The sequence below is a fragment of the Tasmannia lanceolata genome, unplaced genomic scaffold (genome assembly GCF_043159265.1).
Source record: "Tasmannia lanceolata isolate RefF3 unplaced genomic scaffold, GAP_Taslan_0.1 ptg000008l, whole genome shotgun sequence".
NCBI classification, from domain to species: domain Eukaryota; kingdom Viridiplantae; phylum Streptophyta; class Magnoliopsida; order Canellales; family Winteraceae; genus Tasmannia; species Tasmannia lanceolata.
This window is the reverse complement of record NW_027518685.1, coordinates 23,188,771-23,203,029: the sequence shown is the minus strand read 5'-3', so window position 1 is coordinate 23,203,029 and position 14,259 is coordinate 23,188,771. Positions and strand designations below refer to the sequence as shown.

At 39.4% G+C, this 14,259-nt stretch overlaps 1 protein-coding gene and 2 pseudogenes across 1 annotated transcript; all 3 read left to right on the top strand.

Annotated features, from left to right (window-relative positions):
* Positions 1 to 5,906: 5,906 nt before the first annotated feature.
* LOC143885643 (U5 spliceosomal RNA) lies at positions 5,907 to 6,026 on the top strand (annotated as a pseudogene).
* Positions 6,027 to 6,488: 462 nt separating this feature from the next.
* LOC143885647 (U5 spliceosomal RNA) lies at positions 6,489 to 6,612 on the top strand (annotated as a pseudogene).
* A 1,170-nt stretch (positions 6,613 to 7,782) lies between these two features.
* Positions 7,783 to 14,051, top strand: LOC143883448 (binding partner of ACD11 1-like). Its single transcript, XM_077386797.1, has 5 exons — positions 7,783 to 8,175; positions 12,139 to 12,242; positions 12,330 to 12,405; positions 13,032 to 13,115; positions 13,313 to 14,051. Exons 1-5 carry the CDS (start codon positions 8,170 to 8,172, stop codon positions 13,859 to 13,861), a joined length of 819 nt encoding a protein of 272 aa, XP_077242912.1. The 5' UTR covers positions 7,783 to 8,169; the 3' UTR covers positions 13,862 to 14,051.
* Positions 14,052 to 14,259: the final 208 nt, after the last annotated feature.

Genomic DNA, 14,259 nt, shown 5'->3' with positions numbered 1-14,259 from the left:
TCTGCTTGGTTTGGCACAACAACAACACTGGTTGTAATTTTCCCATCCATAGATCAAATAGCTTGGAGGAAAGAATCCTTTACTCTGATTTACAATGAAAAACTTCCAGCCCAAAGGAATTGTTATGAGGAATAGTTTCAAACGCAAAGAACCATTTCACACTTTCTGTTATAAGGAGCTTTCTCAAAACCCAGATGTGAGAAACACATTTTTTGGCAGCAAGTGCACGATTCAGCACCTTGCTGCCAATGGCTATATCAAAACTAATTAAAATAACCAACTAAAAGAAAAAAGGCACCAAGTTAGAGGTAAAATACAAAATTAAATTCTTGATCAAATAATCAGACTTCAATGTAGAATAAAGATGCCCTAAACTTGAAGGTTACTCCAATGCAATCCCCATTCAAGAGCAGGGTATCATGAGAAGAAAAGGAAGATGCCTTAAAATTACCAAAGAGGTATTTGTGGTTTTTTCAATTGACACCTGTGATGGGGTTTTTTTCAAGCTCTAAGCAAGGGGATTTTCCTCCTGGATGATTCCTGGTTTCTCGCTAAGCTCAACCCAATCAATAGAAGCCGAAATCCTTGGAGAAACGGCAAGGGAGAGAGACCTTTTGCAGTTGGGAGAGCAACCAGAACCTTTGATGAAGAACGCAAGGAACGTGAAGGAGACGAGAAATGACGAAAACCCAAAATACCACCTCTTTGGGCGTGACAATTTGTTGCGTTGATTTAGTCATAGGCATTTCGGGAACTTGCGACTAACACAGGCTTTTAAAGTTTGTCCAAAGAAACGCGGGCCACTAACGCGGGATTCAATCAGTCCCTCAAAGGCCGTGCGGATCCCTTCCGACTAACCCCTAAGAGTCGGACTTTTCAACTTAAAGCCCTACCCAACCAAGGACCCATGATTTCTTAAAACCTTGGTTGGGACTATATCTCAATGACTGGGGCATTGTATCTCAATCTTGAGGTCGCAGGTTCAACCCCAGCTTGTATCTCAGCCTTGAGGTCGTGGGTTCAATCCCAACTTACCCACGCCAAAAAAAAAAGATTTTTATATAAAGTCCTAGTAGTTTGGCTTGCTTCATAGGATGATCCATACCGTTCATTTGTTGCCCCCTAAATCATCTCCATAGGATGATCCAAACCCTCAAAGAGCTGTGCGTATATATATCAGATCCCCACGATAGTAGATCAACCAGGTTTTCTTGCAACTTTTTTGGATCTCTTGCATCTTTTTTTGATCTAATGTCATCTCATGGGACTCCAAGCAACAACCAATGGTTCCACATTTTATCACGTAAGCTGATGCATCACGGCTGCGAAACTTTTATTGATCAAAATCACATAGGGATTTGCCTACGATCTCCAATCATGAAGCCATGTGCTTGGTAGCAAATCCAGTTTTCCGCCCAAAATGTTGGGACCCGGGTACAATTCACCCACAAAAGCTAGCCGTTAAGGGGAGGGTGTCCAAGCCCTTATAAGCCCATCCACATCCGGATCGGTGAACTTAATCCTTAGGGTTGTTGAGGAAGAACAAGAAATGAAATTCTTGCCAAATAATTAGAATAGCTTTTCTTCTTCAACAAAAAAACTCCATTTACAGATGTTTGCTACACTTTTAATTGAGGACTACGTGAGAAAAAACGTTGAAGCTATGCCACCAACTAGTTTAGGGACTTACATACTCATAAATAACTTAGGAACTCACAAACACTTAACTAGGTTAGTAAGAGACACATTCCACTAAAACAATCATAACTCACCGATCACTTGTTCGATTTACAAATGCTTATACTGTTGGAAAGATCTCAAAAAGATCTACAACCTCTTAAATCGATCCCCATGTGTCTTTCTCTCTCTAAACCAGTGGAGAGAGAAAGACACATGGGGAATCGATTCAAGATATACGGGGGTCGATTTATCACTCCCCTATATATTTTATTTAAAGAATGTCTTGCTCAGTGATCCCAACCATCTTTAAGTTGTTGGTGTCTTCACCGTAGGATAGTCATGTTTCAACCACTGCCTAACAAGCTAACTGTCACACCCTTGCCTCAGTTGGCTGAATAAGTTGGGAGGACGGGTTGCCTTTGAGAAGAGTAAAATTACCCTCTGACACTAAACATGATTATTGGCGATAACCATTTTCTCCGAGGAAAACACCAAAGAAGGCCAGTTTATTTTCTGAACTCCCATAGGCGGCGAGTTTTCAACTTTACACCCTGACACACTCAAAGTACATGTGTCACACCAAATTAAGACCAGTTTGCCCTTCCTTGTTCTGCTAGTGGTACACATCACAATCAACATTTTTCTTGCTGATTGCGTCTCTTTTTCTACCTGCATTAAATATACCTCGACATCCGCAAAAAAAAAACCCAGGAATAATCTTTGCCGTAGAGGCGGAAGTCGACCACTACAAGGTAAGGTGCACTTAGAATGTAGATGGGTGCGATCGGAAAATACATGGGTGCGAGTATATTAAAGAAATCCGATTAATATTTTGTGATCTCGCGGGCTACGCTTTCGAAGTTGGGAAAGGAAAGTCTTAATCTAAGCCGTTGAACGATAGGGTTTGTTTCGAATTAACTGTGGTTCGATATAGCTTCAAAAGGTTCATTTCTCAATGCCTTCTCCCTCCATCTTCTTGAGAAACCTCTTTTTTCTCTGCCTCTTCCTTGCTGTTCTTTCGTCTTCTGCATCTTCTCCCTTGCTTTTCCTTCTTCTCATATACTCCCAAATAATTCAAACACGACCTTTAGAATGTACAAAAGTGCAACGGAACTTTGTGAACACCCCACACACACACACAAAAATGGTTTTTACGGTTTCCTCCAAGAGAATCAAGGAAATTTGGAGAGGGCAATATGAAAAAAATTAAAAGGTGCCTATTTTTACTTTTATGATAGAGGAGACAATGACCTGCAAAAGAAAAGCCATACACGAAATAGCCCAAGATATGGCAAGGGCTGTGCTGTGACCACAAGCTATGATTCTCCACCCACTTGATTGGAGTGCAAAACAGTCCAGGTTCAATGAACAGAACTTCACCTTGGTGTGCAGACGTCCTTACACCTTTGAGATTTCATCACAAGTCTATTATTAATCAACCAAATGGAGACTATAAATAGAGAAGAGGGTGGTCATCTCTTCACCCATCAAACCACCTTAGACATTTAGGGTTGGCACTTTAGATCTTCATGTGTTTTTGTTTGTGGGTTTGTGTAGGGAGGCTCAACAAGTTGGGTGTATCCCTCGAGTTCCTCTAACCACTTCTGCATTACTCTGCAGTGTTGCTGAAGTGTTTGGGGGAACTCTGGGTGTTACTCAACACTAACAATCTCCTAAGCTTTAGAGATCTCAGTCATATATGATAGAAATATACAGTAAAGTTGGGATTTTACAACAAGTTGGCTTTCCCTTGGAGTTCCTCCAACCACTTCTGAAGTATCACGCTCCAAGTTGATATCTCTGAAGTGTTTGGAGGAACTCTGAGAGTCGTCCAACACTAGTCATATCCGGCGCCGGAGAGAACATGGAAGTCCTGTGTTTGGGTGAACTACAGAAGGTGGTTTCTAGTTTTCTCTCTTCTTTTTTCTGATTATTTATGGACAGGTAGGTTTTGTGAGGACATTGAACCTTTATGGCAGTAGGGTTGGCTCAAGACCAAGGTTGCCAAGGCGGGAATTGAAAGCGGGATTCGATTCGGGATTCGAAAGCGAGAATCAAAGGCTCCTGGGATGGTTGGAAGAGGGAATCGTGGGTTTGCTAGAGATTCGACAGGAATTCGACGGGGATTCGCCGGGGAATCACTAAGAGTCGCTGGGGAGTTGGGATTGGCCGGAGAATCGCCTGGGAATCGGGGTTCCTATAAAGTGGGAATCGGGGATTCAAATCGAATCACGATTCGGATTCGCGATTTGGGGATTCCCGAATCCCCAACTCCAGGTACGATCCTGCTTCTCTGCTGAAGACTCATGGCGTTGAATGATATTTCATGCAAAGTGAGAAGTTTGTGTGGACAAGTGAATATTGTTTGAGTAAAATAAGGTAGCTTTGAGTTTATGGACAAAATAGTGGTGTTTGTTGTAACAAAAATTATTTTGTGTATATGGTCCACAAAAGAATAGTGGGGCCCAAGTTATTTGGTGATCTAAACTATTCATTTAATGGGCCCCAAAGTAAATAGGCCCCCGCCCCAACACCCCCCCCCCCCCCCCCCCCCCCTCCCCCCAAAAAAAAGAAAAAAGAAAAAAAAAAACACTTCTCCAAAAGATGATCCTAACCCTCCGATTTGTGAAGGTTTTCATACAGTGCCATCAATTTTAAACATAAATAAATCAGAGGATTAGGATCATGTTATGGCGAATATTTTATTAAATATCTAATAAAAATAATTATTCCATTTGCACTATATTATATCTTTCAGCTGCTCAATGAAACAGCTTTTACAAAGAACCATTTTCATCAATAATTAAGTTAGGATTACACTGAGAATAAGAATATCTATACAATTAAAATCTCGGCAGCGTCTTTATTAATTAAACTGGATTAGGTCAAGGGAGACAAATTTGTCATACCGAGAAAGGTTTAGATTGGAGGAATTTTGTGGAAAAGTTTGGAAGGGAAAAATATTTCAAAAAGTCCCTCCTTTTTTTACAAATGAAAGAAGATGCCTTGAAGCGACCCTATTCAATTTTTACTTAGAGGGGCCTTCAATTTATGATTAAATTAAAAATAATCATGTCATTTGGAAGAAGAATTTTTTTCCCCCGTCGGAAATGTTTTTCTTGCAATCCAAACAGGGCCTGAGCTTTAACTATGTAAGTAGTGCATGTCGGAAATGTTTTTCTTGCAATCCAAACAGGGCCTAAGCTTTAACTATGTAAGTAGTGCATATGAAACTCTGATAGACTGCCCAAATGGATCTAAAAGACACTCTCCTAAAAGGATCGGACTAAAAAGGATGCTGAACGGATCTTGACTAAGAAATAGTTGATTTAATCCCAAGTGGGTCCATTGACAACCCTACAGAGAAAGGTAGCATTTCCACGACGGTAGAGATATGCCTGCACCCCTGCTACAACTTATAGGTGTTGATTGCACTATAACCAAAAAAAGGGAAGTGATATATCCGCCCCTTTTGATTACTTGGGACACCCAGCAGCAGTGTATCAATGATTGCAGAGGGGCTGATGTACTTCACGTCAGAAGGATTCAATGGAGCTGATTGCCACGTATACGTCAGAAGGATTCAATGGAGCTGATTGCCACATATAGACAGCGGGATCGGGTGCTTTATTTTATTTTTTTAAAATGATGTATTTGGTCAAACGGTTAAGATCACTGCAAGCTATATAAATTTTTTTAGGCAGATTCTATTGGTGCATCATGGCTCAAGTGCATGGTCCACGCATAGCAATGCGAAATGTATGGTTAGTGATAAATGGGTTTGGGACAATCAAGGTTTTAATGTCCCAATGGTGACAATTAAATTTTGTATTTCACAAGGGGATATGGATGTGTAATCGAGACCGTTTATCCTGTAGATCATCATGAGTCGATCCAAATACTCCTAGTCCCATGATGAGCAAACGTTCCAATCACAAGATAGATGCCTAATGGATCACTAAACAAGGCTTAATGGATGAAAGGACTAGAATCGAGGTTGGGTCATCATTAAGTGGCCTTCCCCAGTCGGATAACGTTCATGTTGCAGACGTGGGTCCACATAATGACAGTCTTTTTAGCATTTTTCAGGATAACACTGCCTCACGCTCGGTTGGGAAAGCAGAATTGCTTGTTTGAGATATTTTAGTCCCACATCGGATTTGGAGAGAATCTCTACTGCTAGCACTTGTATATTACAGAATAGACACCACTGGTTCAAACCACGCAGCCTCGTGGTGAGCGCAGAGCGAACTATTCTTTCGCCTTTTACTAAAGAATACCGTGTGCTCGCCACTTTAAGAGGCATACGCCTATTTTTGGAGGGCTTTTTTCACCCTATGGTGAGAAAGGGCCCTAACAAATTTAATACAGAGCTTCCCTTCTGCCACCGTGTATTTTCATATACTCTCTGCTCTTACTTGTAATTTCCAGTAAATGCCATGGAGTGCTCATTTCAGCATTTCTTGGAACTTTAGGATGTGTATGCGGACTGAATAATGTGTGAGCAATTAATCGATGATCCAATAGTTCAGATTATCTCAAGCTATAGGGATGCCCAGGAGATTGAAATGGATTTTGAGGCAGATTGCATTGGTGCATAATGGCTCATGGGTCAAGACCATTTGAGAAGTCCTTGTCGCACCCATAGCGAAGCCCACTGAAATATAAATAGATATGGGAGCCCAAATATTGGAATATATCAGGAATATTCGAGCCAGTATGCTTCCGGATAACACTTTCTAAACGGGGTTTTTGGCTGAAACCTAGTGATAACATGGGCTTAATTTAGTGGATGTTAAAAATCACGCAGTCTCATGATGAGCACAGAGCGAACTATTCTTTCGCTTTTTACTAAAGAATATTATTAAAGAATACAGTGTGCTCGCCACTTCCAGAGGCTTACACCTATTTTTCACCCTATGGTGAAAGGGCCTAAACAAATCATGATTAAATTTTCAACGATTTTGTTTGCATTTAGGGGGAAGACATTTTGCTGCTCTTTTTATGTGCAGATATATAACCAATGAGAGAAACACATCTAAATTTAGCACCTCTCAACTTAAAGAATTGGGAATAGGGAGTCCGAGCATAAAACCCAAAAGAATACTAATCAGAGTTGTATTAGAGTGGACAGATATATAACCAAGGGAAAAAAAGATGTACACATCTCAACGAAATACAAAATGCCCAAGCACAAAATCCACACAAATATTCTTATAAAAATAGAAATATCACATAAGAGATAACAACAGAAACAAAAGCCAAGAAAATAAAACGAAGCATCAGTCAATAATCTAGCTTTTTAAAACCCATCGAGCTACCAATCACATTTAGTTAGTTAAGATAGATGAAGAGAGTTACCGATCATTTCAGAAATATTGTCGTATTAAGGCCCTGTTTGTTTACAACTGATAGTGACGGTCCAACACCGATTACTGAGCCATCGATCTGAAACAAACACAGCCTAACAGAGGAGATAAGAGACCAACATAGTTTAGATGTTATTTTTGGAGAGAGAGAGAGAGAGTTTTAATAGCCATTAAAATAAGAAACATTAAAATTTGGGAAATGATGTCAATACAACCTTGTTTTGATTTATGCGATCACCTATATTGTCTTCTAGTATTTAAATAGCTGTCAAAAGGTCATTACAACTCAACTCAGCTCGGCTCAACTCAACAAAGCCTTTGTCCCAAACTAGTTGGGGTCGGCTAAATGAATCTTTAGAAACAATTCATGAAGAAGGTAAAAGGAATCTATCCGGCTCTAATCCTAATTGAAAAGGTCATTAGTATTACAGTTCCCAAAAAAACTCTTACAAGCCAATTAAAAAAGAAAAAAAGCCCATAACTAAAAGTTGGTGTGCCTATGATTTCCCTAAAAGTTGATGCGGAAACAGCTTGGGAAATATTGGCGTATTGAGAGGAGAAGAGTCCAAAATAGTTTAGATATTGTTTTGAGGGAGAGATGGGGAGAGAGATATTTAAAATTTCGAATATGATGTATTTAATAGCTACAGAGTTGAAGGTTGTAAATAGCCTTTGGGTCATCTAACTTTTCTAAAAATTAGGAAAGAGGAGATATTTATGGAGGGAGCTGACACGTTTACGCAGGAGTGAAGAAGAGTCTCTGTTTATGGAGGAAGGGAGAGGTTTCAGCAGGAGGGAAGAGATTCAATATAGAGATAGAATTACTTACTTTTTTGGCCTTTTGTGTTAGATGTCAGGATTAAAAGCTAGATGGCGTGGTTCGCACCCGCAACCCAATTGTAGCTATATAATAATAGAGCGTCAAGAAGCGTCAGAATTTAACGATGTGGGGAGCTCGTCTTTTTGACGTCAATAACAATTCTAAAAATCTCTCACTACGCTTATTTCTTCTAGTATTTGACAGGGTTTCTCCCATCTCGAAGCAGGATTCATATCTTCCTTGCAGATTTCAGAGCCGGACAAATCCAATTGATCTCAGACCGCACAAACAGTTTCTACTATGTCGGTTAGTATCGATTTTCAAAATTAGGGTTTTTTTGAGTCCGTTTGTTAAACGATTGGTATCAGTAGTAGAACGCTTCTATAATGGAATCGAGTTGGAATTCTTTTGTATCTTTCATTGCATGAATTAATGCTTGCCTTTTTTCATTAGCTCTGTTTTGATTTAGGGTTTGATTTCGAATTCGTTTGAGAAATCATAGAATATACTTGTTTTTTTGTTCGATTTTGTCATTTCAACACTTGGAATTCGTGTTTTCAGTTTCCGTTAACCCTTTTTTTTTTTTTTAAATGGAGTGGTAAAAATGGAGTTCTTTGAAGATTAAGAAGCGAGTTTAGATACTGACCGAACAATTATTTGAACAAAAAGGATGGTGAACTGGGCAGAAATTCCCCTTGTTAGGTTCCATTGGAGTCTTGGTGAATCCTCTTCCTGTTCAGTAGAGAGGAGATAGGGGTCTAGTTTACACAAAATTGGGGCTTTTTCATCCTTGGACCACATGCACTTACCTCATTGCTATCGCAAATCTGTACTTCTCCCTCTTTAAGTCATAAACTCTAGAAAGTGGATCATTTTTTGTGAGTGTCCGTCCAGAGTCACTAGATTTATCTTCTCGCTGGTGTGGACCGTTCTAAAATCCCTAATCACAATGAAGCCCACTGAATTTACTCCTAACCTAATATAGGACTGAAGTTGTATGTGCTTCCTCTCCTGTGTTGCATGGATTCGGATTCACTTGTCCGATCCACGGATTCGGCAAACCCCCAAAACTAAGATTCGTGGATTCGGTAATTTTTATTATATAAAATAAAGCTACAAAAATTTAAAATTTAAAATTTTCAATATTTATATTCATGAAAAAAATTCGAGAGTAGAGTGTCGAGGTGTTTGGGTTTTTATTAAGAGATTAAAAGAAGAAGGGGGTCGATGTTCAGGGTGGACAGTCTAGGCGCTAGGGTTTTTACTAAAAGAGGACGAGTTGTGCTTTTATTAAAAAAAGTTAAGAAAATGTGTCTAAAGAGAAAATATTCTGGATTTGCATTTTAAAGGAGACAATGATGTGTTGGATTCACTAGAAAAACAGGATTTGTGCAGGACATGTCTTCGACAAGAATCCAGGTGTGTCCCACACGAATCCGTGTCCGATTCGCACTCGAAACTTGTCGACACGGATTCGGCATAGGGGCAAAGAATCTATGCAACATAGTTCCTCCCCATCACCTCATATGGTGAGCTTACACTGCCTTTATCAGCCAGGGAAAGATTCTACTTTTAGAGATTTGGTCACTAGAGTAGTGGGAGATAGGATAAAAAGCTGTTGGCCTTGATAGAGAGGAAAGTGGCCATGTACATCGACTGAGTCCGTGAATATTATTGGCCATCACAAGTCCAACCTATTGCCCTTGATCCCACTCTCATTGGATGATTGTAGACCTGATCAAGCATGATGAAAAAAAGGCCCTAAAGATCAAAAGATTTCTTTAAACCGTTTATTTTTGCATGCCTCAATCTTGTGAATGAGATGTTCATTCGGTGTCTGACCCAGACCCATTTGGTCACCCTGTGATGGCTCGTCAGATCAACTGCCCGGACCACCAGGCATGTATGCCACATCTGCATTAGATCATGGTCGTTTTCGTTCATCAAGACAAAACCATGTTGCTAATTGATTTTCAACTCAACTCAACTCAACAAAGCCTTTGTCCCAGACTAGTTGGGGTCGGCTAAATGAATCCTTTAGAAAAAATTCATGAAGAAGGTAAAAGGAATCTACCCGGCTCTAATCCTGGTTCTAGTTGGGTTCTTCTACGTGGATCATTTTCTTCCATTCTATCCTATCAAAGCTCATGCTCTCTGTTATGTTCCTAGCTATCAATTCTTTCCTCTATGTTTCTACCCAAGTTGTTTTCGGTCTGCCCCTACCTCTTTGTACTCCATCAATTTAGCACGAGTCGTCTCTTCTCACCAGAGCATCCAAAGGCCTACGTTGGATATGTCCAAACCATCTTAAGCGGTGCTCTCTCATTTTCTTCTCAATTGGAGCCACCCCCACCTTCTTACGAATGTCTTCATTTTTAATTCTATCTAGCCTTGTGTGGCCGCACATCCATCTAAGCATTCACATCTCTGCTACACCCATCTTATGCACATGCTGCTTCTTGGTGGCCTAACATTATGAGCCGTACAACATGGCTGGCCTCACAGCTGTCTTATAAAACTTTCCCTTCAACTTGGTAGGGATTTTACGGTCGCACAGAACTCCTGAGGCAAGCTTCCACTTCAACCAACCTGCTCTTATTCTATGGTTAACATCCTCTTCAATCTCTCCTTCCTTATGTAGAATTGAACCAAGATAGCGAAAGATATGCCTCTTAGGTATCTTATTTACTACATCCTCGTCCCGCCTCCTTACATTACTAAAGTTGCATTCCTTATGTAGAATTGAACCAAGATAGCGAAAGATATGCCTCTTAAGTATCTTATTTACTACATCCTCGTCCCGCCTCCTTACATTACTAAAGTTGCATTCCATATATTCTGTCTTAGTCATACTCAGTCTAAAACCTTTAGATTCCAAAGTAGTTCTTCATAACTCTAATTTAGCATTTACTTTTGCTTTGGTTTCGTCGATTAATACTATGTCATCTGCAAATAACATACACCACGACACCTCATCCTGGATACCCTCCGTAAGCTCATCCATAACTAGCGTAAAAAGATAAGGGCTTAGAGCTGATCCTTGGTGCAGTCCTATTGTAATTGGGAACTCACTAGCCGGGCCATCCGTGGTTCTGACACTAGTTACTGCTCCATCGTACATATCCTTAATCACATCAACATATTTAGTACGCACTTTTTTCCTTTCTAATCAATGAAAACCATATGAAGGTCCTTTTCATTTTCTCTAAATCTCTCCATTAACCGCCTAATCAAGAAGATAGCTTCCATAGTTGATCGTTCGGGCATGAAGTCAAATTGATTCTCTGACACCTTAGTCTATGGTCAATTACCCTCTCCCAAAGCTTCATGGTGTGACTCATTAGCTTAATTCCCCGGTAATTGGTGCAAAAATTAAAAAAAATAAAATTAAATTAAAAACCATTTTTTACTAGATTGTCGGTTCCGTAGTTGCCAGAGTGGGAAGTTGGTGCGAGAAGTGATACATGAAGCGAAAGCAGGGAGCGAGGGGTTTAGAAAAGAGAAAATGTAGGAAGCAAAAAGCTCTAAATAAAGAGTAGAAAATATGTGGTAATAGTTATTAAAAGTCAATATGAACCATGCAATTTGATTCATTGGAAGCGAGCAAGAAGTAATAAGAGTGGGATTGTAGCAGGTTAGGGAGGACTGGTTAATCTAATTAAGGCCAGTAAGGATTACAATTAGAAAAGAAGACTTTGCGACTGATTAGAATTACAAGTTTAGGAATTTACAGTTTCAAGATTTTGAAAAAAAGATCCACATAAATTTCATATGAAACTTAAGGTGAGTTTTTGAGTTTTAAATGCACTCTTTTTGAAATATGCTCCTTCTACTTTATCAAAAGTAGAAAATATTCTTTTAGGAAGAAAAAATCACCTAAATAGGAAGTGTACTCTTAATTAATGGAAAACGTGTAGGAAGCGACTGGGAAGCGTTCTCCCCCTAAATTTGAGAAGCGAGAAGAACTTAGCTTCTGAAGCGAGTTTCCGGGGAAGTGAGCTTGAACTTGGCTTTTGAAGCGAGTTTCCGGAGAACTGAGCTTCCCATCCAACTAGGAAGTTTCTACTAACTATGGTCAGTTCTATGAAGACTGCTTTGTGATACTTGTTTCGCAATCTAAGAAAGCTGAATCATGATCTGCCCCTACCAAAATTTGCAGCTTTTTATTTATTATGGTAATATACAACTTAAGACGATCAAAGAATGAACCATTTGTTGGCAGTTAATAATGTCTCTTGGTTTCTCATCCCTTGTTTTTTTCCATTACAGGTAAGGACAGTGAAGGTCAGCAATGTTTCTTTAGGTGCATCTGAGCAAGACATCAAGGAGTTCTTTTCCTTTTCTGGTGACATTGAATATGTTGAAATGCAAAGGTTAGTAATATTTAATAATGGCATTAGTTTGTGTTCTAGTTTGTTTGTTTTTTTTCAAATACCAATCTTGATATTCATTTGTCGCAGTGGAGATGAGCGGTCTCAAATTGCATATGTTACCTTCAAGGATTCACAGGGGGCAGAAACTGCGTTACTTCTTTCGGTACACTCAGTCTTAAGACTTATTCTAATCTGGCTGAATACACGTTATTATCCCTTTTGGGTATACTAAGACTTATTCTAATGTGACTGAATACACACATTATCCTTTTTTAAAAATGAAGTACTAGTGATTCTGTCTTCATTTGAAACCTAATTATTTCCTTAAGAGTTGTCTTTCGTAATTTGATTTTACGAGCTGTGGGCATTACATGAATACCTAAACTCCACTAAGCTATAGGATGATTTCAAGTGACTGCCCCGAATTTTTAGTTTGGTTCATCAGGAAAAAACATGTAAACTCTAGCAGTAAATTTTCACATAAGAAAGGTCCTATATATATATATTTTTTAAAAAGGTCCTATTTTTCAAATTGAAGCACCATTACTTAGTGGCCCTTGGGCAGAGAACACCATTTTTGCCACTCCAAAAGATTTTAGTATGTTTTTTTTTAGTATAATTTGAGCATATTTGAATTATAGTTATTAGCTATGGATATGCTTTGATCGTGCGTAGTAAATTTTCTTTGAATTTTGTTTTAACAATTACCAATTTCTGCTGATAGCTGTTTCTTTTCAAATATTTCCTCATCTCAGATCATGTTGTTGTTGTTGTTTTTTGGTGCAACAGGGAGCAACAATAGTTGATCTATCTGTCACCATAACACCGGATTTGGACTACCAGCTGCCTGCTGTTGCTTCAGCTCCATCTACTGTACATCCATTACTTGTTCTTCTTTCCTTTTGTTTTCCCTTGAGGAATGATAGAATGAAGTGCGCCCTTGCAAAAAACAACAATGGGGGCGCCCTTGAAGCTGGTTTTTGCAAGGGCGCCCTTCATTCTATCATTGCTTGTTTCCCTTTTACATAATTTCACAACTTTTATGACTTCATTATATATAACCTCTCCAGGCCAAGGAAAACACACCAGTAGGAGGTGCTGAAGATGTGGTCAGCAGCATGCTGGCCAAGGGCTTCATCTTAGGCAAAGATGCTGTTAACAAAGCAAAAGCTTTTGATGAAAAGCATCAATTTACATCTACTGCCACTGCTAAGGTTGCTTCTCTGGACAAAAAGATTGGGCTCAGTGAGAAAATAAGCATGGGAACAACAGCTGTTAATGACAAAGTCAGGGAAATGGATCAGAAATTCCAGGTCTCTGAAAAGACTAAATCGGCCTTGGCCACTGCTGAGCAGAAAGTCAGTAGTGCTGGGTCTGCCATCATTAAAAATAGGTTTGTGTTCACTGGGACTTCGTGGGTTACTGGTGCTTACAATAAGGTTACCAAGGCAGCTGGGGACTTGGGATCAAAGACTAAAGAGAAGGTCGTTACAGCCGAGGAAGAGCAGAAAAATGGAACAGTTGACGATTTTTCACAGGTTCATCTATCCGATTCTCCAAAAGCTCCATCAGGTGAGCATTCCTCTAAACCCTTGCCTACTGAGGGTTTGATCCTTTGAGTTTATAAACTTGTGTAAATATTTATGTCTAGGCTTTGGATATTGTTACATAGATTAACCTTGCTTTATTGTTTTAGTGACGAGTGTAGAACTGGGCCTTCCCTATTGTTGGATAAGTTTGGTTTTTGCCAAATTGACTTTTTGTTGTATTATGAATAAGTTCAACGTTAGTAAGGCTCTGTTGTACTTAGTGTGCTTTCTTTCCTGAATGCGTGCATATTTTCCTTTGAATTTCTAGATACGAAGAGATTTGGTCTGTCTAGTGCCCTCTTTCAACTCATGAATGGTGCTTATACAAGGTGATCTTTTTCCCTTGGTACAGATATGATATCACAGCATGCTTTCCTCTTGTCTGGTCTATACATATTTGTGTGCCAATTTGGGTATCATTCCATTAG

What these genes read in the sequence shown, in the direction of transcription:
- LOC143883448 (XM_077386797.1), top strand. An exon ending in AAACTGCGTTACTTCTTTCG is followed by an intron (nt 12,406 to 13,031) that starts GTACACTCAGTC and finishes TTGGTGCAACAG; the next exon opens with GGAGCAACAATAGTTGATCT. An exon ending in TTGCTTCAGCTCCATCTACT is followed by an intron (nt 13,116 to 13,312) that starts GTACATCCATTA and finishes TAACCTCTCCAG; the next exon opens with GCCAAGGAAAACACACCAGT.